Raw genomic sequence first — 26143 nt, forward strand, 5'->3', positions numbered from 1 at the left:
TGCCAACGATCCCGCTTTCCCCGAAACTAGTGAACCGTTTTCAATGAAATTGTATAGTCGTTAGTTCAAGATTCATCAAGAAACAATTTTGTGACTGAAATATAGTTTATTGGTTTTGGTATTTAGAACCATTCTGTGGTTTTGGTTTTTAAGTTTATTCTCACAGAGATATTTAAAAAATAAATAAATAAAAAGAAGGGAATTGTTTTCTAAATTTTATCATAAATACTTCCTATGAACTTTAAGCACGATTTTTCCCTTAATTTAAATTGAGCAAGGAAAAATGTTTAAGCGGCATTGAAATATAGCACCAATGTCTTTTTGTTTTAATTTATTGTTTTTAAATCTAATATGTGTTTATTAATTTACTCTTTCATAATTGAATATATATTAGGGAGCTTCCCTGATATATTATAAATAGAGTATTATACTAAATACATAATAATATAATAGATAATTCTAAGTGTGTAAATGCGAATATATAAAACTAAAAAAAAAACTAACTACAAAAAATTTAGAAAGTTTAATTTATAAAGAGAATTACAGAATATTATGTAAAATATATAAATAAAATACAACTATATCATAACTAACCTAAATGCTATATATGGCCAAAAAGTTTCTTTAAGAAGAAATTAAAAAACCTCTAATATCTTTGAAACATGTCATTAAGAAATTGGTAGAACAAATTTAACAAAGAAACTGAAAATATCTGTAGGTGTAATGAAAATTGTTTTAAATAAAACCAGTATGGATAACATATCGTATATATATTTGGTTATGTGGTTTATATACTATTAATAAAATTTTAAAGATGCTGCAATAGGCGTGACCTCTGTGATGATGTGTAATGATTAAGAATATATTCATTCAAAATTTAACACGCTTAATTTCTGTTTTTAAACTATTATCGTTTAAGGATAACATCCTGAACAATAAAAAGTAACATGAAACTACCTCACTTCTGTATACACCTATCATTTAGTCAGTGTAGAAAACAATTGAAAATCAACCTGGCCTCAATAGACTTATACAGTTAGACATAATACACACAGTGCACTGTCAAACATATGTCAGTGCTTCAATTAAAAATAATTACATTCGCTTCATCAATTTCCCTTATAAACAATTAGTCAGTAAAGTTAATCTCAACCAGAGTCGAGCATGAAAGAAGAGAAGTAAGGGATACATGATAATGAACGAAGTTAAAAAACAAGAACGATCCAGTCGGAATGAAACGATGACAATATTGATTGATCAATCAAAATCATTCATTCCAATAGAAATATTGGAGAAATTTCATTCCCAGTAAAACTAAAAACAAAACATCTCAATTTGGTCAAGTTTAATTATTTATTTATTTGTTTATATATATAAAGTTTCATTTTTCATTTTGTGTATTTAATTTTATTGTTTTAGTTAAAATATATTTTTAAAATACAATGTTAAGTTAATTCTGTGCCTTTATTCAAATCTCTCCATAAAGTCCACTTTATTCAATTATTTATATTTATTAAATAGTCAAGCCCTAAATCAACTATTTTTGATAATGGGTAATATGTTGTTCCACCTAAATTACCCTCATAAATAAAAAATTGCGAATGGCTAATTTTGTTCACTTTTATGTCCAAGAAACTCGGGTGAAAGAAGTTTTTCTTTAGTTTAAATCCCATTTTATTAAAAAATATAAAATTAAAATTTTAGATTAATTTTTATTAATATATTCTTGTTTGAGAGTGGTTTAGTTTATTTAAAAACAAATTTGATCCTTTTTTTTCCTCAACTTTATTCTTTTCAAAATCAATTAAGGATTAATTGTTGAGGTTACCCAGTGTAATTGCATTATGATTTTATTTTCAGTAGCAACTAAACATTATCTGAAATTCGATGACTATATTAAACAATTTTGTGTCGGTAATTTGTATACTTTTTTTTGGCATTATCCCATCTACGTCAGACGGAATGTTGAAATCACTCTGACGGAAAACTTAAATAAAACGATTTCTAATAATTTACTCCTCGACGCCAAGGATCTTCTTGGAGTTGTTATTTTAGACCTTGACATGAGGTCAGAGATAAACAGATTTGTACCTAGTTTCTCATTGTGATTTACATTTACTATAACGTTAGTTTGAAACTTACTTTTGCCCCTGGCTTTCCAAATCCAAATTTCTGAAATTTCATATCTTGTGTTAATCTTTAATATATAAGATACATATTATATTACGTAATATAATATATTATGTATATTAAATAATAAAATTATATATATATAATATCATATAGACTATAAACAACTTAAAATCAACACTAAAAAAAAAACTCAATATTTCTAGACTATTTAAAAAAGTAGACCCTCTTATTTTGTACGAATCACTGATTTTTCAAGTGTTCCCATTACCGATGAAATAATATTATATTTTCAATATTATAACTTTAGGTTGCCCTTGGACTTAAGTTGTTGATTCGTATCTGTAGAAGTAAAAATGTTTTCTAAATATAGACAAATATTATTTATATAAATGTTACATTAAAATAATTTATTAAATAGTCATTGAAAAAGATTTAACATTTACTTATATATTTTAACATTTAAAAAAAAATTACTCCATATTCCAACGTAAAATTTAGTTGTTCTAGTCTTCTATGGTCCGATTATTAATTCGTAAGTGAAACGTGTATTATTTTAATATTTGAAAATATACTAATTTCATTTTTTTTTTTTTTTTGTAATTTGAGATTCGATTTTACTTGCCTTTATTTCCTTCCGTTATCAATTAAATATCAAACGAAAAGTCCTTCACTGATAGATTGATCATAAATTATCCCTTATTTGTATCTTACCTATAATCATAAACGCTACTTAACTTCATCTTTATTTTTTGTTTCAAATAAAGTGTAAATTTAAAATTAATGTGTAATGTGTAAAAGTATAACCTCAAAGTAACCTTGGTAGTGAATTGGTTGAGGAAACCGGTTTGAACCTATGTTTAGTGTTTCTGCATATAAAACTTCTTCAAAACTCATTCTGGAAAAAAATAGTTTTATTAATTTATTTAAGTTGGAGGCAAGTGAATAAATTTAATTCAAATGGACTGCTAATGATTTATTTTATTTTATAGTTAGTATAAAACCATAAAATAAAAATTGCTTATGATTTTTTTTTTTATTTATGACTCAATTTTTAATTACCATCCATCAGTTATGTGTTCATTAAATAAATATCATTTACGATTTTTAAAAAAATATGTAATTTAATAAATATAATAGAATCCCTAATTGGATTCATGTGAATTGTTAATAATAAATAAATATATATTTGTTGATTACGACCCTCAATAGATCGTAAGTCATTAAATTGCAATAGGAACAGAAATAACTCTCTATTGAGAGTTGGTATAAGCAAATATTAATTCACTTATTTTTTAAAATATGGCATAAACCCAATTTAGGATTGTATTTTTAATATTACCAATGCAGAAAGGAAATATCACATCTCAATTCAACAGAATGGCCAAATAAATGTCGTTAATCTCTCGTTAATGGTACAAAAGATATATTTTTTGTTAAAATATTTACTAGTTGGTTATAAACTGGCGTTGAAGAAAATGTGTCTTAGGAATTCAATGAAAGCAGTTGGTTTTTTTCTCATATTTATAATTTTTTACTTTCAATTACCTATATATATAGTAAGGGAAATTATTTTGGAATTCCTAATTCGAGTCTTGAGGGCCCGGAGTCCAAACAACTAGCTCAAAAACGGAAAAGTATTATGAAATTAAAATTATATATTTAAGCCTAATATATGCCTGGAATGTACCCGCAACTGAAATTGACAGACTGGAAGCCACTTAATAAAATGGATTTTTCATTTTTTTTTCTTAAAATCGCAGCTAACGATTTTGAATAAACTCGGCATTTAATGTACAATTAAATGATGTTTAAAATAAACTAGATGCTATCCTCAGTGAAATAGTCAGACAGGTCTTGGATGACGAATCTTTAAAAATTCTTTCTCTGAAGTATCTTAAATTTTGTTTATTTAAACAAATAAATAAATAAACATCTCTCATTGTTCATAATAATGAACAATGGAAAAATGCAAAATATTAAAGAATCTCATGAATAATTAAAGGAGAAATAAAGACATTCCATTAAACCAGGAAAAACAGAGACCCGCCCGGTTTTTCCCGACTGCATTACAGCTTCCTTATCTTTTGTTAAACTGATGTATTCTTGCCAGGAACAAAATTTATATTCGTCTCTTCTATCTCGAGAAACCCTAAAATTATAATTTAGTGTTTTTCAAGATAGATTAATTACCAAGTTAATAACCAATGAGCCAGTTAATAACCTTCCAGTAAATATTTTAACAAAAAAATCTAAAAAAAATATATCTTTTGTACCATTAACTATCTTTATTTGGTTAATTTGTTGAAGTGAGATATGATATTTCTGGTCTACATAGTACATTGTAAAAGTAAAATTACAATCCTAAATTGGATTGAAGCCATTTTGTAAATAATATTTGCTTATACTAACTCCCAATAGAGCGTTATTTCTGATCCTATTGCATTTTAATGACTTACGATCTATTGAGAGTCGTGATCAGCAAATATAAATTAATTTATTATTAATAATTTACATGGATCTAATTTGTGATTCTATTATAATTATTAAATATTACATGTTTTTTTAATTGTAAATAATATTTATTTAATGAATGTATAACTGATAGATGGTAATTAAAACTTGAGTCATAAATAAAAATATAATATAATTTTTATTAAAAAAATTGTTTATAAATATCACTTTCTCTGGTCTTTGATTTTTTTTTTTTTAAATAACAATATGTTCAACACTAGCCCACCCGTCTATACTAAACTTAGATACATATCTGTATTAAGTGAATGTTGTATGATTTTTCTGGGAATTTACACTAAATTAGTAACATGATAAATTACAGTTTACATTTCTAGTTAGTGCTTGGGATACCTATCTAGTTCCTCTTATCCCCTTCAACACAGATGATCCTTCAGTTCCGTATCGCAGTAGATACTTTTAACTTCTCTACGGGTATCGTGCTAAAAAATAAAATAATAATGATAACTAACAAAAACGCAGGTCTAGATGACCTACAAAATATTACGTTTTAGTCACATTTCGGAATGATTCATCCAAATGAGGGCACCTAAGTAGGAAGCGGAGGTTCATGCACGCACGAATAAGAATAATCCACTCATTGTAGTCCTTCCGCTAGTTCAAACTAGCTGGCATAGTAAAAAACATAATATACTTTAAGGAATGAATCTGTTGAATATTTATATCCATATAATATATTATATATATTATTATATTTATATACCAGACTCTCAAGATTTTTACATCGTGCCAATAAATGATATATATTGATTACTTTTTAATTATAAAACACTAGAAACTCAAAGTATATGTGTTTCAGCCAAAATAATTACAATTTGAAAAACTAGGGAGTACCCCAATTTTAAAAATTATACAATCGTTCATTTAATTGCAATAATCAAATTGTATAACTATAATTTACATATATTCTGTAGGTCAGCTTTTATTATTTTTTCAATATAGTATAAGCAGGAAAAAAAAATAAATTTTAAGTCTTTATTTTATTTTCCACCTTATATGTAAAATAAAATCTTACAGGGTGATCACTAATTTTTTTTTATATAATAGAGAGATTCGTTTCTAATTTTTAAAAAATAAAATATTTATTATGGGTATAACCTAATAAAATTCTCCTTAAAAATAACAAAAAAAAATAATTTATTTTTTAATAATCAACTAACTTTTATTATTATGAAAGTCGTGTACAAAACTATATAAAAACTCTTTTTAGTAATTTTAGCAATAATTTTTATTTCATTACTAGCTATATTAAGTATTTTTATAATTTATGTAAATTTTTAAATTTCATCATTTTTTTAAAGAAAATAAAGTTAGTTAAAAGAAAATAAAAAAAAGTTTCTCTCCTTAAAAAAATAATGAAGTTTCAAAAATGCCTTAAATAATTAAAATACTTACAATATTTTGCGGAAAAGGTTTTTTCTTTACCATTTAGTAGAAAACAATACTTATAAATTTCTTTTTTTATTTGTTTAACAGGTCCGTTATAATGACAGTCTTGCAATTATTATTATTGCACGATATAAAAAATATAGTTACTTTGGCAATAATTCTTGTTTCATTAACAGCTATATTAAATATTATTATTATTTACGTAAATTTCATTGTTATTTTCAAAGATAAAATTACTTAAAATAACGTTGCAACCAAATTATTGCTATAATAAAATTACTCAAGTTATTTTATTTATTTATTTTTTTTTTTTTGGCAGATTTTATTTATTAGGCCAACATTAAATATCACTGCTTAGCATGGCTTGAATAGAAGCACATCTGACAAAAAAAAGTTTTGATTATTGTTCGAAATGGACGTGTTCCAAAAATATTACCGCAGACAGGGGGTTTCTTTCTCTACCCTGGTCCATTTATTGACTGTCTCAAAGTGTGTTATCAAAAATTAACTACAGTTTATGGACAACTAAAGAATAGGTAAAATAAAAAAAAAAATTTTGTCTGTTGCACGCCTATTTAAGCACACTTTATAAAAAAAAGAAGTGATTTTCAATAATTGTGATTATTTTGAGGAGACAGATACCTATCACATCATTTTTTTTTTTTTTTTTTACGAAATTGCTAAGGGATATCAGCCTCTTTTCTGACATACTTCAAATTAATTAATATAGACTTAAAACTTATTAAACTGGGAAGTTCCTCTAAAGGTGGGAAAACTGTATTTTAGTAAGTGACTGATAAATAAAATCGGGAATAATTCAGGAAATTATGAAATACAAAACATAGCATTTTTTAGCGGCTTGAAATAACCATTCAAAATATCTTAACTAGGACATATTTTACTCGTTTTTAAATAATATTTGACACAGTTTACTATGTAATTTAAAATTAACTTATTTTAATAGTTTTTTTGTCATTGCTTCTGATCCGTAATATAGCGCTTAAAAAGACATATCAGTTCCCTCCTTTTAAGTCTATTTAAATCTCCTTAAATACTCCTAAATACTTATTAGTCATTCTGCATATTCTAATGTCCAACTGACCGAGATATGTGAAGTAACCACAATAACGGGATTGTAAAATTATCAAAATCTCTTTGTAACAGTTTAATAATTTAAACAATTGACAAAATATAAATGATATTTTAAGTAACAATCCTACCTCATTTATCCTAATGAATCCTGAAATTAGCATAAAACCCCGAAAATTCCATCGATAATATAGAGGTCTTCATTCTGTGTTAAATGTAAAACGTTTTAGCATGCTAAATGTTAAAAGTAGAGGATTGTGAGCAGCCTAATTTAAACTCCATGTTATATGTTAAATGCAGAGAAGCTCCTAGCGGATTTTTTGGGTAACTTGTTTTGTAACCATGTAATCTTAACGAGATAATAGAATCTTCAACAGCTTCGTCACATCTTTCCTCCACTTGTTCCTTGTTTACTCTCCTATTTTTTCCCATTAATTTATTAGTGTTTAAAAACAAAAACAACACGAACAATGTGTTAACTAACCTATCAAAACCACAGATAAAATGATGTAGAGCTCAGCTAGTCTGTTGCATCACGTCATTCTCCATTTAGTGCTCTTAACCACGTTATATTGCTTTAACATGCTAAAAGAAGGGAATATTTCTTCATTTAACACACTTTAACATGTTAAGCTAAATATCATGGATTACCCTTTGTAAGAAAGATGTCGATTTCACAAAATATCAAAGTATAAATTGTGGTCCATGTTATTCAATGTCTAGAAAGAAGCAGACAAAAAGTAAATCTTCCATTTGTATTTATTTTCCTAAAAACATTTCCTCAATTTATCCTCAGCTGTCAACAAATTTTGATTTTTTTTTTTTTTTTACAATGAAGAAGTAAAACATTCAAAGGTTGGACAATATGGTTTTCCTTCACCAACTGTACGATTGATTTTTTCACACCAATTCGCTATCCCTTCCTTTGGATACTAGAAGTGCGGATATTCGAAACAGATCTCGATGTTATCAGAATGATCCTGAATTGTACTAGCAGAGATAAAGATGAGATAATGAAATAGAACAAGAAAAGGAATTGAGCGTGGGTCGGTATTTTCTCTCGCGTCTTACCTTCCTCGCTGATTGATATTCCTTTGAATACTTGACCTCAAATGCAAATCAGTACCCTTCTTACTACACTATGTTCCAATTTCGTTTCTTAAAAATCTTCATCTGAAGCAATCAACGAATTAATTACTAAATGTCATAATATTACTCTTCAACGACCACTTTTCTTAACAGCAAATATTTCTTTAAAAAGCAGGAAAATATTCCTCGGTTTTCTCTATCAGTTACTGATTCTATGAATAGTTGATTTCATAACATTTATCTGTATAAATTGAAATAATTAAGATTAACTATCAACGTTCCTATTATCTGACTTTAACGAAAATAAAATCCTGCCATTTCGATGATTAAATTTAGATAAATCTTGTAAATATTTAAATTGATTTTTATAAGTTCATATATCAAATGAATATGTTTTAATTGAAGAAAAATTCTTTTAATCCTTTTGCGTTAAGTTTATATTTTTCACTCCAACCTACCAGTCTTTAGGCCATTATAAAGGTTAAAAGACTTGGGTATTCTTCTAAGTTGAGAATTCTTATAGCAAAAATATTTCATTTTAAGGCTTTATGTTTAAAAGTTTTGAAAAGGGCTGACATGTTAGTGATTAAAAAACAAAAAGCTGAGAAAAAGTATCCAAAGTACTTTATTTTTTAATTAATTTAATCTTAATAAAAGGATTTAAATATGAATTATTGAACATTTTTACAAACTGTATATAAATCCTTGTTGCTAGGCTGGAAAGAAATTCACATACACTTACCGACATTCTCCAAGGTTGCGAGTAAGGATAAAGCTGCTTATGAAATAATGAAAAAGAATAGCTAACTATAATTTCAATCTTTAGCGTGTACATTTGCATTTATTATGCATTATAATTGTATTTAAAAAAAAAAGATAAAACGTTGATTCTGTTGGATTTTCCTTGTATGTATAATTTTCAAACCACTTTTAAAGTATTAGAGTGATATATCTGTAATATTTGAAATAAATTATTGTTTAAATACGCAAAATGAATCATTTAACTAAAATAAGTGATACCATTTACGCTCTAGAAAGGAAGGGCTTGGAATTCAAACTCTTTGATACAAACATCTGCAAGGAAACAAGTTGACTAAAATATGGAATGAAGCTGGCTTTTTTTTTTTTCGAATGATGAATCAGAATTTTGTCCAAATTTAATAAGAAATTTTTTGAACAATTTATATCTTAAGGCTATTGCCCATTAAAATATTATTTAAAGAATATACAATTTGATGAAACTACCAGCATTTGAGTCTAGAAAATAAAGAAAAAGCTGAGCATATTCTATGTGAATTTGTTCTAATTCGTTCTTCAATGGCAAAGTTAGTGTAGTAAGTTATGCCAACTATTATGGTATTATCAAAATACAAGAAATAGCATACTTAAAATGATACTTTTCAGATCTAACAGCTTGTAATCTCTCCTAGCAATATTTAAATCTAAAAATATTGCTAGAACAGATATCAAGTATTTAATGTTTTAAATTGAGAACCTGTGATTTTTTGGGACCTCAAAGCTTCCTTGAGAGTAGAAAAACAAAGCATAGGGGAAAATAATCACTTGTTACTACAAAACTATAGAGTAAACTAAATTTAATAATCCTTTGACTGGAAGATTCTTAAGGTATTAACTGGATTTAGTGAATGACAACAATTTCTTCCTTATTACAATATAATAATTTATTTCATATTATACAGCAACGTTTCGGGAGATTTTCCCCATCTTCAGGCTGCTGATAACAAAAAACTTATATTTAACATATAATTTTCTCCTATTAGTCTTATTTGCTAATATATTATAATATTATTGTCATTAACAATTGTTCTCCTGCAATGTAGGACTATTAGAAAGTTTTTTACTCATTAATGACAATAATATTATAATATATTAGCAAATAAGACTAATAGGAGAAAATTATATGTTAAATATAAGTTTTTTGTTATCAGCAGCCTGAAGATGGGGGAAATCTCCCGAAACGTTGCTGTATAATATGAAATAAATTATTATATTGTAATAAGGAAGAAATTGTTGTCATTCACTAAATCCAGTTATAGAGTAAACTGTTTTCAAAAATTCATATATTTTTTATATAACAAGTTCTGGCGAAACTAAACACTCTTGGATACTTCAATTATCCTTGGTTAATTTATTAGATGACATTTCGGATCAATTTTTGTTTATTTTCGAATCTATATCCTAGAATCTTAAATTAGACATTCTCAATAATCATAATTATATATTTTTTAAATCATGTAATAAATATTCTTATCCCAGATATAATAATTATTATGAAAACAATGTAAAATTTGATGAAAAACAGTTTATCGCCAATTAGGAGAGTGTTCTAATACTAATGATTGTTAAATTATAAATATTTTTTGTGTTTTTGGCTTTTCTCTACTATATCATAAAAAATAAAAAAATAAAGTTTTATTAAAAATTTACCTATGTAAATTTTTATTGATTGTATTATGTTTTCGTAAGATGGATATCATATATATATATTTTAATTGAAGAGACACACAATGTTTAAAATAAAGGATTGTTATTTAGAAAAAAGATTAGGATAGTTGACTATGTTTAATTTATGATTATAGAAATTCGATTTGAAAATGGCAAAACATTTGTCCGAAACGTCATACAATGCATAAATAAAGGATAGTTTACTGGACAGAACTATGTATTTCTTTTGTGTCCGAATATTCTCGCAGAAATGTTAACTATGTCAGTTCGCTTTTGGGCATTTGGGGTTAATAAATTTTGAGGTTAACAAATTTTGAGAAGGTGGAGTTTCTGGCTTGCTTATTAAAGGTTGAGTCTAGTGGAAATACACTTATGTAGATTATAATGGAAGATCAACTTTTAAAATTTAAAAAAAAAATTGTGAAATAATAAACTGACCTAAGAATTTGGATTGGGTGTGATTGGCAGCAATAGGGATCTTAAGATATATACTGAATGTGGAGTTGAGTTCCCTTTATAGTCAGTTTAGGATCTTGAAGCTTTCTGTGTTTTTCTTCAACTGTTAGTTTCTTGGTGTTTTAATTTTATATTGAATCATTTGAAATGAATTACAGAATTATAGAATTATATGATATTTGAATGTTTGTGAACTCACTTCCTTTATTAGTCCAAGGTTTACCGGATCCGATATCGGCGAGATTCTAAATCGACATTGACGTTTGACCTACTCTATATGATATAATCGATTATTTGCTCGATGTACGATAGCAGTTTCTATCTACTACGGAACTGCACAGTTCATTGCCAATTCCGAAGACCCTGGTATAAGTGACCTTACCCCCGATCTTCTCATTGACGTCACATCCCCTCTCAGCATTCAGTTACATCCTTAATATTTTTTTAATTCTCCATCCTCTAAGAGAACAGGATTTCAGGACTTCTTGATACGCTATTCTTCAAAGTTTCCAGTTTTTAAAAGAACTGTGAAAGAAAACATAACATAATGTTGCTCGACATGGTCTGTTTATGGTGATGGAATTCTATAACAAAACTTTATAAAACCTTTAATGAATATTTTTTCTCCACTTTAATATTTTGGACACATAGTTTGGTTTTGTGTTTCATCCCTCTATTCTTTTGTTAATTTCATTTCTCGACACAATTTTGAGACTTAAGCTGAACTTATTCCATTTTTAGTAATTTATCAACTTTCATACTCTAAGGTTCGCTAAGTGATAAATTTTAAACATTTATTAAGCTGTAGCTGACATCTTCAGTATCAGTACTAATAATGAAGTTCCAAGAGCTAGTTGAAGCTCTTAAACTTTAAGAAAAATGAAGAAATGTTTTATACACTCCCAAAAATTATTTTTTTCGATTATTTTTAATTCCAAATGTATTTTTTTATATATTTTTTTTAACTCTATATTAGTTACATTAATGCCCCGTTTTAGGATGTAAAATTATATAAAATCGATAATATTTAACCACTTTTCAAGCGTTAGTTTTGTAGTAGGTTTTAGGAAATTTAATAGCATCTTCCTAAATACTTTTCTTAATTACCATAATTAGAAAAAAAAATCAAAATCAGAGATAACCCGGCCAGATAAATGTATCTGGATATTAAACATCAGTAGATTTGTGGGAATTTATGGTATAAAACCTCAGAATATACTATCGGTTCCTTTGACAAAAAAATAGATATAGGTGATCCTTTAAAATTAATGTCTAAACGATGATTTTACGGGCATTCTGGGGATGGCGTGTATAAACAGAACCACTGGACTCCTAAAGATTCTAATAAATATATGGCTCAGGTGCTTTGAAATGGAAAAACCATCGGCACAATATTGTAAGCCCATAAAATTCATATTAGTAAGAGAATTTCCTGCATTAATTTTACAAGAAAAGGCAACAATGGATAAATTAATTAGTGGCCTAGTTCCTAATAATACTGATATTGCCAACCACAATATAAGTACCTCACATGACGTGCTTTTTATTATGGGCTAGAGTAGATGGAATAGATATAGCCATAAGAATTTGACTAAAAAGTATTAAATTTGTGGTTTTCCTTTTGACAAGAATGTACAAACAACATTTCAGACCAATTAAATAAAAATTATTGGAAATTTTTTAATGACAGGAATAGTGCTTGAAAATGCGAAACGGTTTTTCGAAAACGCTACTTTAAGCGCCTTTATTACTGTAATAAATGTTGAATTCATTTTAAATTCATCATTAATACTTAGGGATATTTGCTAGTGAGAAAACAAATAAATTTGAATGACTTAAAAATATTAATAAATAAAAAAAGATATATACTTTGCAAAAACCGACTGTTGTATTTGGAATATACCTGTATCATTACATAATTTATTGATCCTTGCTTCCGACGTGATTCCATCATTCATGGATAATAAATGGAAGATTACTAACAGGTTTACAAGTATGTTTGCTTTAGGTGTAGTATTGATTTTGAATTTGATTAAAATTATAATTTAAATTGTATTCGTCAATTGATTTCAATTAAAATATTTCGCATCAATAATGCACCCTGCAGCTCAGCTAATGCTTAGGGTTAGTAAGAGAAGAAAGACTGCCGAGGTGAAAGTGGCAATTGCCGATGATGACTGCGATATCCCCTGTCGGAGATATCTAAGGTCCCAGGGTTTTGCGAAACAGTATAGCCTTCGCTCCCGGCACACCCACAATGGAAAACTGTCCTCTTTCTGGGAAACTTTCATAAATATTCCTCGAAGCAGCAACTGTTAGTACGATAATATTGGATTTAAATGACTAGAGGTCCGGTTTCTTTTCTGTATGATGGCTGAATACGAGTTTGCGAGTTTCAAGAAAAGGCAAGGTTGATTTCGAACCGAAAGAAAATTAAAACAAAAAACTTGATTCCTGAATCGTGCCTATTGACTAGCGTCGTCCAAAATAAAACGAGGGTAACCATTCGAATGCTTACAAAAAACCAGCATTCACCAGCATCTATTCATCCTAAATAAAAACAGGACTTAGTGCCGATGAGTTGAATCAGAATTAGACCTTGTGCCCGTTAGAGGAGCGGGCAGACAATACACGCCACAAGACCACTACACCTCAATTAGTGCCTTGGAGTACACCATGTCAGTCTCCTCATCTATTCATTTTCGAGGACGACTCTTTTGAAATGTTTGATTAATCACTTACTTCGAAATTTCTTTGTGTGTCAGCAGTGTCTGCGAAACTGTGGTGCAGGTGAGGTCAGATCTAAGAGGCCATGGTGACCGAGGTTATTAAGGTGACACCTTAGCAAGCTCGAGTCAGAAGTTGCGCCACACAGTGGGCTTTCATTGCATTCCTGGAGGACAAAAATCAAATTAAATAAATTAAATGTTTTTTTTGTTTTTTTGGGTGGGGGTCAAAATTATTTATCCTTAGTTGGAAAAAGATCATTATAATTCAGAACTTTTTTAGGCAATGAAAAGATAAATTTTACAAGATATTCTTGACGGGAAACTAAAAAAATAAATTAGTAAAATGGAAAAAAAAAGAGTTTTTTATTTCGCTAAAAACATTTATTATTTAAATGTGTAATGAGGTCTAACTATGTAATGAGTAAATAAATCATTTTACTGACATTAAATATCAATGCTTTTCTTGAACATCTGACAAACAAAATTAGTTTTTTATTTTTTGTTTGATGTATTCCATAAATTGTATCGTAGAATGGAATTAATTTGTATCAATTCTAATAGCTTTAGGAAAGTCTGCAGGAAGACCTTAGTTAAACTACCGTCCACGTTACACTCTTTTGAATACGTCCAATTATTAATAAAATCAATTTTTTTTCCAAATGTACAACTATTCAAGCAATGCAACGACATATAAAAACAAATGGGAATGTAATATCGCTTACTAAGTCCAAGTAGCTTTAGTTATTATTGCTACCACTTGCAATCTTGCATAACTGTTAAATTTTTAAGTTTCATTTCTTCTCTAGAACAGCTAATTCCGTTTAAAAAATAATTTTCTGGCTCATGAGGTTACTGTACCTAAGAATATTAAAAAATCGTGATAGATAACTCATTTGTAGGTGTTATAACGACCGAAATGGAATTATATAAATTCTTACTATACTATGGACGCTGGTATAAAATATCTGACTGAAATATATAGGTATTCTATAGTTCTCAAAAGTTACAGTTATGTTACACTTTTCTTCTTTTTATAAAAAATTTTAATTCATTTTAATTTAATCTACTTTGCTAGAGAAAGGAAAATAGATTGAAACTTTTTAATTCATTTCAAACAATTTAAAAAAAGACTACCTCTGTCTAAATCTATATTTTGGAAGACAATCTCAACGTTGAAAAATGTGTTAATTGTCCACTCTCGCAATCGATTAAAACCATCTTTTCTAATTTCCCTCAACCTAAGGCTCTCTTTAAAACAAAGAAGCAACATTACCTGTATTTAATTAAGTATAAAGTATATTTTGTATTTAATAGAAAAAATTAGTCGCATAGAAAAAATTGTGCTCCGTTCTTTCTCTTTGTACGTCTTCCTAAGTGGTTTTCAAGTTACACCAAATAAGATTATAATAGTAAAATCTTAAATTACTGTAATTCAGTGATGAACGAACCATTAAGAATTTTTCCAGAACATAAAATTTGTCTTCAGTCAAAAGTAAAAAAAAAACCTATATATAAGCCTTTGACCTATATATAAGCCTATAAAATATTAAAACCAAAAGACGCTGTTCATCTCCCATGACAAGCGTGAATAGAGCGTTCCAGATTCGTGATGATTCGACACTCATTTCATGGGAAATTCACTTAACGTCGCAGTTTTGGATAACCATAAAATCTGAAAAGACCGCCTCTAAATCGCAACTCATCTTATGTGCCTTCATTCTTTTCTACCCCGAAAAACGTTTTCTGAATTTAGCCTATTTTCGATTAAATGCATGAGAATTTTAAGGTCACTAAACTTTTTGTGAGATTTCATTTAATAAAAATGAATCTCTTTAGAGTCGCCTTGTTCTAAGATAGTTTCAAAAAAATAAATGAATTATTCGGAAGCTTCAGCAAAGGATGCAGTGAAAGTGGAATGGTAAGGCTACGCAACGTATGATTCATTCGGATTCCGCGCCATTTTACTTTCTACTAGTAAAACAAGGTTAATATGATTCTTCTGAATGAGGAGGCACTCCCTTTCCAACGGAATATCTTCAAGTTTTTTTCGTGTGTATTGAAATCTTAGTGAATTAGTTCGATACATTCTTTGGTACGGTACATCTTTCAGCATCCACCAAGGATTGAAAACTAAAGAATAAAAGCAAAGGTATCTTATGTTATCAATGATAGTCAAGGAAATAGTTTTGAAAGCATTTGAAGAGCAACTTTAGGAAATAAATGAGAGGGAGGATAAACAAAAAAGTATACGACAAAAATAACTTGTATAAAAGGACTCCTGGACATTGTTTCAGAATTATCCCTGAATCCACAGCCATGTTATGTCTAATATGTCCTTCTAGTCGCATCGATTCGATCTACTGACTGGCCTGAAACCTTGGATTGAATCCGACATCGTGGTCTCCTTTAGTAATTCTTCTCTTTATGGTACAGCTAAACGGTAATTCATACCGATTATGAATTTAAGCATTCGTAAAATTTTCAGAACTATCTGTCAAATATACACCTCTTTAAATAGTTATCTAATTTCAAAATAATAACATTTTAAATTTAGTCCATTATTATTTACAATTGACGAGTCACAAGTGTTCTAAATTGCCTCCTAAAATGTAATTCATACAGGATCACCATCTGAAATTAAATCTATCCCTATGGGCGTAGGCAGGATTTCACCAAGGAGGGAGCAGGCCTTAACCCATTAAACACACACATACGTAAATATACGTATTCCATTCTCAAACGTTGGATAAAATAAAAATATTCCGCATTCCAAGAAATACCCCCTCCACTTTATTACTACTTCATGAAATTCATTCATTACTTTTTAAATTTTTATTAGCTATAATCATAATAAATTATTAAGAATGAAACAACTGAATTTAAATCATCAACAAGGTCTAGCAATGGCTCCCACAATGAAAATATATGGCAGTTATGAACTTATCTCTGATGATTTCTTGGACACCACCATCTTTCCCTGTCATTGCCTTCCTAATTACAGGATGTTTCCAGTAAGAAGTCTTGAACCGAATAAGTTCACTATTTTCATTCTTTTTTTTTTTGGGTCCCCAAAATGTAGGGGGGAACTGTTGCTCCCCTCTACCTGTGCCCATGTTTTCCCCTTACTAAGTTGTAGTGCATTGAGGTGTAATTTGGGACCTGGCCGCAACAAACTGGAGGCCCTGAGCAAACTTTTACTGTGAGACCCCTTAATACTTACTATGAAAATCCCAATCCTGTAGGTTTACCCCCTTCCTTACCTAATTAACATAACCTTATCTAATCTTTGAATTGTAGTAGTACACTTTTTTTTTTTTTTTTTTTTTTTTCATACCCAACTGGAAAACCGGACTTCCGACTCAGTTTTAATTTTTATATTCCAGATCCTAAGGAGGCAGAATACTTACTAAGTGAAATAGAACTCAGTTATTAAATCCTGATTCCTGACAATCAAAGATTGCCCTAATTGTTTTATAATCCACTGTATTTAACAAACCAGATAATATAAATAAAGTTTCAAGTGAAATCAGTGACACTACAGCAACTTTGTAAACATAACTTGGCATCATTGGGTAACTGAATAGCTACTCTCTTAAAACAAAAAGTAACGGGCACCGTCATAGAAAACAAATTTACAATGGAACAGATTAATATATAAGAAGGTCTTTAGGAGAGATTTTCCAGCCCTTGTAGAATGTTAAACATCAGAATTAGGCATGATCAGGGGATGTGAATGTCCATGATCCATTTTGTGAATTTACAAATTCAAAGTTAATTTTGACCAATTCAATTATTTCTACTGAAATAACAATTTTTTTTTTTATGTATTGTATTATCATATAAAATTTGTGTTGTATTAAATTGCTAGTGGGAAATCCATAAAATTTAAATCACCCTATCTCTCTTTCCTTTTTTCATCTTCCTCTTCTCACTATCAACATAATATTTATTTATTTAACCTTCGATTTATTTTCAATGCTATGATTAAAATTATTTAAGTTTTATTAATCATAAATTTTCTGTTGATATAACTAAGAAATGGGAATGGAATCAAAATATATATTTTTTACTAATTAAATAATGTTATTAATGGATTTGAATACTAAAGAAAACTAAAGTCCCAAAGATATGAAAACAAAATTGAAACTTTGATTAATTCAACTCATGTTGGTGATAATTCACAGCTTACACTACAGTACTTATCTGTTGATTTTGTTTGTTAGTCATCGATGGTTCAAGAGTAAAGATTACCATGCCACTGCTACCATTGATGTAAACAACAATATGTTATATAGTTTTTATTTCTTATTTATAATGGGTCATAGTAAAACTGTTTTATATGGGGTCTAATTAGTTAAAATTGAAACAAAATTTTATTATACACAAACAAATGTAACAAATATTAAAAATTTTGATTGTTCATTTGAAATAAATGTTTAGGAATGGCTTACTTTTAAAGCTTTAAGGAGGGTAGATTTGTTTTGTTTTCATTATATTTCCATGAAAACATTTTGAAGTGAAAAAAGGATATGCTTCATAACATAATTATTATTTCACAAGCATTGTTTTCTTTATTGTTATCTTTATAGCATTGATAGCAGAAAACTATAATGTATTCATCGAAAAAATAGTGGTTTAATTATTATTATATCAGACATTAAGGACTCATATCTGTTCTGAAATAAATTATTTGATTTGGTTAATATTATTTTCTAATTAATTTAATATTATTTTTATATTAAATATTTGTAAATTCATAAAATATTACATTTAATTTTCTCACTAAATAAGCATTTACAATTTAACCTGTCTTAGTAATGATAACCTAAACATTGGTATGTAGTTTTATTATTAAATTAAAAATTTCAGTAACAAATTGTTCTACCATATTAGTTTCTGCATTAGTTAAGTCGAAACATGGTTTTGATTTTTTTTTTTTTTGTTCAAAGGATGAAAATGTTGTTACTACTGTTCTTAGTACCGACAGCGGTACTTGGCCAATGCCTTACTTCAGAGGATAGTAAACTAATTGACCCAGCATGGCCCATTCTCTACAAAGGACAACAGCTGTTTTCACTAAATATGCTCAATATAGCAAACAATGTTACTCCATCAGAAAATATCCTCTTCTCACCATTCAGTGTCTACAATGCTCTCATCTTGGCTTACTTCACCGCTAATAATCACACTGAACAAGTGTTGAAAAAGGCACTTTACATCCCGCCTTCACAGGTATTATTACTCATTATTAAACTTTATGCTTATTAACCGCATTGAATATTATTTTTTCTTTACACTTAAATTATTTCTTTGCCTTGTTTTGCATTTAGTTAAATAAATAAATTTATAAAGACTAATGAATTCTGAGTATGCAGATATGCCTATTACTTAATCTTAATACATGTCTACAAAAAACAAAAATTATCTTTTACAAATAGCATCTTGGAAATAAATAAATATTCTGTGTTTCAAAACAAAAATGGATTTTAACCTCGAAATACCAATTTTTGACACAATATTTTGCATAACATTTGAACCTTTATCTTTATGGTTTATTCTGTTGAGTTGATTCAATTAAAATAGAAAAGAAAAAAAAAGTGTAAAGTGGAACTAATGCTTGCAAAGATGGAGTTTAAATTTGTTTGTTCTCTGTTGGTATTTTATTGACATGGTTAAAATCTAGCATAAAAAACCAGTTTAACTCATAAAAAATTTAGTATGGTATTAATTTACAAAAAAAAAAAAATCATGCTGAAAATGATTGTCATTAGTTTAAAAAAATAAGAATAAATAACAAAACGGTGATTAAAAAATTAAAAAGAAAAATATTTTTTCACTCATAGCTCATTATTATTAAAGCTATTTAAAACATAATAAAACCTTTTTTAAAGTAGCATAAATTTGCTAAAAATGAAACCTTAATAAAGCTTCAGATTTTTTTATCAGTTTCCATGTTTGACTAAATAAATTCACACAATGTCGATTTCTCATTATTTTGAAGAAAAATTGGTTTTTGAAAAACTGTATCTCAGGAACTATTGAATGTAAAGAGCACATTTATACTCTTTAAAAAATCTTCCATTACATTTTATCTTCAAGTAAATATATAACTTTAAAGTTATATAATCAGCGAAGACTTTAAACTTTTCAGTTTGTTTTTTTTTACTACCAGTTTGTTAATTATTCTTACTTTTTAAAACCAGAAGCTAATCCACTCCAGCATGAAATTTTCTGTAAATTTATACCATACAAGACTTTTTATTATTTTGAAAAAAAAAAAAAAAAATTGAAGATTATGTTAAAAATTCAAAGCTTGTCTATTTTATTTATAGGAAAAATAATTATTAAATCCTAATCCCTGATATAGGGGTGACATTAAATGATTGAGTTAGAAGGCTGATTCATTATAGAGAATGAAAAGTTTTAAATAGATTAGAGAGCTCCTAAAATTCACAAAAAAAAGATGAAGTATAGATATGTTCAATAAATAAATTCTTTACATACAGTAAAGTGTATTCTATCATTTATATTGTCTTTTTTATGTATCATTTTAAAAATAGAGTAGTATTTATAATATTCAGGGCAATTTCATTAAATGTCAGATAAATTCTTGTGCTGTCATTTAGTCAAGGGTTTATTTAGTCTACATTATTAATTTAATATAGAGCATATTAGTTAGCAGTATCTCAAATTTATTTTATTTATTTTTAGAGTAAAGATAGCACAATGAAGGCTTATGCTCTGCAGAAACGTTTAAGGGCACCAAACAATGGTTCATCTGAATTTGAACTATTGAGTGCGAATCGTTTATTCGTCTCAAACAAGTTGACAGTTCGTCAATGTATGCTAGATTTATTCAAGGAAGAGATAGTTAATACTGATTTTGCTGGCGATCCAAAAGCTGCTTTGAAGATGATTAACGACTGGGTTGCCGAAAAAACCAAAGATCAAATAAAGAATCTTTTAAGTCCAGAGCAAGTTAATGAGGCTACTCAGCTTGTTTTGGTTAGTACCATTAAATTATTTGACCTAGAAATACCGTATTTTTTTTTCTTTCTGTTTATACCTTATTTTATTTAAAATCTTTTCATAGGCCAATGCTGCTTACTTTAAAGGATGGTGGAAGAGCAAATTTCAGCCAGAATCTACCAGTAAAGAACTTTTCTATATTTCTAATTCACAGAATGCTTTTGTAATGATGATGAAGCAGAAATCTACATTCAACCACTGTGAGTTTAAAAAATAAATTATAAAATAATTACTACTTTTAGATGAATTGCTGATTTGTTAAATATGGAATAGTTTAACATGATATTCAGATAATTAAATTAGATCCATTAAGCATTTTGATAAAATACTTTCAATGGAAAAATATGTCTATAATAATATATTTTTTAAAATTACATTTCTATGTATAAATCAAAATACTAAAAAAAGGTCTCTTGAATAACTTTAAATTCACCCAAAATCAAGAGTGAAGGATATTATGGTCTATAGACATAATTAACTAGAAATGTGAACTACTAGTTAAAAATTACTGAACCATTTAATAACTTTGTTATTAAATATGTTATAACAAACAGAAATGAGACTGTGGTTGGGAGTGTCAAGGCGACACATTAGAAATGTGTCAGAAGCAGTATCATTTTGAAACTAATAATTTGTAGTGGGCCTACAAATTATTAGTCTACCCAGGCTAGAAAAGGTTAGTGACTTGTAGGAGAACTACCACATAAGCCGGAAATGCCCAGATGGAAGAATATAAAAAAAAAAATAACCAATAGAATTGGGGGATTTGGGCAAATTAAGAATGAAAGCGATTAATTGGAAAGTCATTGTAATGACGGAGGTGATATCCTTCAAGTAATACAAGATTGTATTATATTTTACTTCATCATTCACTTTTACTTCTATGTAAGGCTTATGCTTACAGATAATGGAAAAATATTATCCTCAAACCAAGTATTGTGATGAATAGTTTATATAAGAACCTCCTTGGTGAGGAATGCAGGCAACCCTACAGTCATTTAAACAGAATTCAATACCAAATTCAAGTATGAATATTCATCAAGTTTCAAAACAGATTGCTCAACAGTTCGATATTTATAAGTAATGTAATTTATCATTAATAAGAATTTGAAACTTTAACTTTAACAAGTACTGTATACTTTATTTCTAACTGTTTTAAGATAATTATAACAATGGTATTATTTAGAAAAAAGGCTTGATCATTCATAACCCTTTGTCAATTATCTAAATAACTGCATCTGTTTCAATGATTGATTTGCTTTAATGACTGTGACTTCTTATCAGATATATTTGATTTAATTATATATTATAGATATTATTGATTTAAAATTAAATAACAAGTGTGGTTATGACTAAAACTAATGTTTTTCTAAAGATTACTTTTCCTAAAAAGTTTATTTTTTGTGAATTTCAGTGGTATCTGAAAAGCTGAATGCTCATGTTCTTGAACTACCATACAAGGGAGATGAAATTAGCCTAATCATCCTTCTGCCACCTTTTGCAAGCCCCAATGGTGTTACTAACATTCTCAGGAGATTAAAAACACATCCAGACTTGAACAAGATGATCAATGAAGAGATGATGCAAAGGCCTGTAGAAGTATCGATTCCCAAATTTTCTATTGAACAAGAGCTACAACTTTTACCTGTAAGTAAAACTAGATATTTTAATCAAAATATACCTTTTTTTTTTTTTTTTTGGCCAAGACTCCCATTGTAGTCCTATACTACCTAACCATGGTAGGGGTCAAAGTTTTTCATTTTGTTGGACCGCCACTCAATGAAAAACACCCCACGCCAGATTTGAACTGGCACCACCAATAGACATTAAATTGGTAAGACTGTGTCTTAACCACTGAGCTACCGACGGCCCAATATAACCTTTTATATGATTATTTAAAAAAAAGATTTCACCATCATTATTGGTTGAAGCAGTGTTTTTAAAGAGCAATCATAATTTTTCACTTGGTCACCAATCATTGTTCAATACAAAAAAAATTAAATTATTTATCCTAATTACCATTAGCAGTTTATCATTACTAAGCGTGAAATTTTAAAAGTTTGGTTAAATATTAAAAAAAAAACTGGGAAACTTTTCAAGTTAATATAATACATATAATACAATAAATAAATTTTAAAAATACTAATATTTAATCTTAAATAAATTATAAGATTAAATTTAATTATTTACTTTAAGTTGATGATTTCGCTATTAAATACAAATTTTTTTTTAAAATTATGCTTTCTTTTACATAGTAACCACATACAAATGATAGTATGTTTTCTGATATACATGCACTAAACCCCATGAAAAAAAATTTAAGTTTTAAAAATTTAATAATATTTAATGTTGTTAATGTTTAATAATTTTGATCATGATTCATTGGTTGCTTTGAAAATTTATATAATGACAGCAAACAAAAAATAAATTAAAATTATAATTTATTATCATTGAAATTGATTAATATTTATCTTTTATGTGTACAGTTTTCCAATTACTTATCAGAAAGTTTCTGGATATTTAAAATATCAGTGTGGGTTTCATTCAAATTGAGAAAACAATCAAAATTATTTTAATAAAGTTTCTATTGAATTAAAAATACTTTTTAATTGACAATTTCAATAAAGATTAATACTGATATCAACTTACCATAATCACCTCAAAAAATAAAAGGATACAAATATAAAATAATACAGAAATACAAATAATCACTTGGCGGTAAGGTTTCGAGCTAACAGCCCTGATGAAGTCTAGAAATTCTGGCCATAACGTTGGCACGACTAAACAAATTATTTTGACTGCACCCCCCAACCATCTTCTTCTCGTATAGATACAAATATAATTTTTTAGAAATTTAAGAAATTATTATGTTATTCAAAAACTACAATATCTAGAGTCTTAGAGATGAAAAAATGTTCAAATTTGTTTTTAAGCACTCCTCAATATTTAAGCTACTATATAAATTTTTTAAAAATATGTGGCTTTTTAACATGTTTAAGTAGTATGATATTAAGTACTATAGCATGATAGGAGAATATTTTTATAACTCAAAAGATGATGAGTACTAATGTTTTATAAAATATCTTCACTTGAGCAGTGATATCTTAATAATACCGAAAAAATCAACAATAGGATTTTGGTAGTAATTACTAAAAAACAAAATTAATGCATCAATCTAAAAGGCATATTGATGGCTTACTTCACAGTGGTGCTAAGTACATTTCCAAACTTTATGGAAAATATAATTAAAGATTCTCTCTTTTAGGAAAATTACAACTTTTCAATTAATTTTCCTAACAGAGAAAACCCTCAATTATATTTTTTGTAAAGTTAGTGGAAATTTACCACATTGTCAAGGTAAATAATTATGTTAATTTTTTTGAACTTTTATTGTTGTTAGGATAAACATATAAGGGGTAGCCATTTTTCCTTGTTGAGCAATGTTCCTATCCTAAACACTTTCATATTGCTAAGGTAATAACATAATAAACTCACCATTAGAAAGAAATTTCAAGAGGTAATACAGCAATTAATGTATTTGGGAGACATATTAAAAACTTAAATTAATTTAACAAAACTATAAATGATTGGACGAAAACATTTTGCAGCTGTTATCAGGGTAGCAATAGAATTAATTGTGCCTAAAGCTGAAGGTATTGGTGTCATGTGACCAGGGTGATATGACATGTAATGATCTTAAAAGATCTACAAAAAAAGTAAAATCACAAATGCAATAAAAAAAAAAAAAAAAATGTAATTAAGTGTAGAGAGGAATACTATAACTCTTTTAAGAACAAGTCGTTGGTGAGTAATGAAAGTGAGATGTAAATTTCCAATATCTTAGTTGCAATAGTGGTCCTAGACAGGAAAAGGGGAGGAATATACTAGGAATTATAGATTCTTAATCTTAACTTATGATGACATAAAACTCTGTAGTCATTTGGATTAATCCTGGGCTAGCTGTACAGGTGTCAGCTCAAATAAATAATTTAATGTTTATTGGCTCCAGTTGTTATTAATATTTTTAGCATATTAATTTACATATATATATTTTCTTAATGTTGTAGATTCTCAATTCTATGGACATTGGAGAACTATTTACAAGCTCTGCAGATCTATCTGGATTGACTGGACACCCTGAACTGAAGCTGGATGACATAGTGCACAAAGCTAAGATAACTTTAGACGAAGAAGGTACAACAGCGAGCGCTGCCACTGCCATTTTCAACTTCAGGTCGTCACGTCCACTTGACCCAGCCAAGTTTATCTGCAATCATCCTTTTGTATACATCTTATTTGACAAGAAGACCAGCACCCTACTGTTTACTGGCATTTACTATAAACCTCCTCCATCATAAATCATATATTTCTGATGTACTGTAAATATGATTTATATTTGCAATGTCAATGTATAAGAGATAAGCTAAGGTACCACTTTATCTCAAGTTTCTTTAATAGATGAAGAAACTAAATGAAAAGAATCAATCGCTTCTTAAAAGTATTTTCGGTTTGATAAAAGTTTCAAATTTCAGAACTAGAAACGTAAATTTTATTATGTTTTCTGAAACATCTTTACTACTATAAATAAAGTAATTTTTTACTTTACCTTTGTAATATATGTATATACTATGCCTAGGAATAAGTTTTATAAATAATGAGTACTATGTACACTAAAGTATATACTATAGAATTTTACATTAATCTAGAGGAATGTTTTTTATGTATTATACCAGGAAATGAAAGTTGAAAAAATTAAATAACCTGGTGTTTATAATTTCAAAGATTAAGATAACTAAATTATACTTACATTGTTATAATAAATTTTCCAAATCTTAATGTATCAATTATGAAAGGTTACAGAAATTTATTTATGTTCTGTAACGATTATTTACTGATAAATAATGTAAAAGTGTAAATACTTTTTAAGTGTACTTTAGTATGTATGTTTTTAGTATGTCTGTTCTTAGCTAGTCTAAATTTCTTGCAATAACACATTTTTAATTGATAAGTGAAGCAATAAGTTATTATATTAATTTTTATTTACCTTCTTTTATTTATGTATTCAAGAAGATAAATAAAAGAACCATAAAACCTACTTGATACTAGCATTTTTTTCTCTTCAACTTTAGGTTTATTATGATAATTTTCTATCAATGTGCGAATAAAAAGAAATACACCTAGATCTACTTGTCCATTAGGCCACAAATCAGTTCTTATTAGCAGCAATAGAAATG

The 26143-nt window shown here is 27.9% G+C and overlaps 1 protein-coding gene and 1 long non-coding RNA gene across 3 annotated transcripts in view; one reads left to right on the top strand and one right to left on the bottom strand.

The window, feature by feature from the left end:
- LOC136795393 (uncharacterized) overlaps positions 1-11652 on the bottom strand; it is an 82716-nt gene extending 71064 nt beyond the window's left edge. Inside the window, exon 1 of the long non-coding RNA XR_010842977.1 lies at positions 11351-11652. This is a non-coding gene — a long non-coding RNA (uncharacterized lncRNA). The remainder of the gene's footprint in view (positions 1-11350) is intronic.
- Positions 1-26004, top strand: part of LOC106692765 (serine protease inhibitor 88Ea) — a 38630-nt gene extending 12626 nt beyond the window's left edge. For both annotated transcript variants that reach the window (XM_014438892.3, XM_067045827.1), the window contains exons 2-6: positions 18830-19112; positions 20592-20885; positions 20974-21109; positions 22324-22556; positions 24977-26004. In XM_014438892.3, coding sequence (XP_014294378.1) covers positions 18831-19112; positions 20592-20885; positions 20974-21109; positions 22324-22556; positions 24977-25267 — 1236 coding nt within the window. In that variant the 5' untranslated portion in view covers position 18830 and the 3' untranslated portion in view covers positions 25268-26004. The remainder of the gene's footprint in view (positions 1-18829; positions 19113-20591; positions 20886-20973; positions 21110-22323; positions 22557-24976) is intronic.
- Positions 26005-26143: the final 139 nt, after the last annotated feature.

The sequence above is a fragment of the Halyomorpha halys genome, unplaced genomic scaffold (assembly GCF_000696795.3).
Source record: "Halyomorpha halys isolate HHAL.00 unplaced genomic scaffold, Hhal_1.1 Scaffold71.1, whole genome shotgun sequence".
Lineage (NCBI taxonomy): Eukaryota > Metazoa > Arthropoda > Insecta > Hemiptera > Pentatomidae > Halyomorpha > Halyomorpha halys.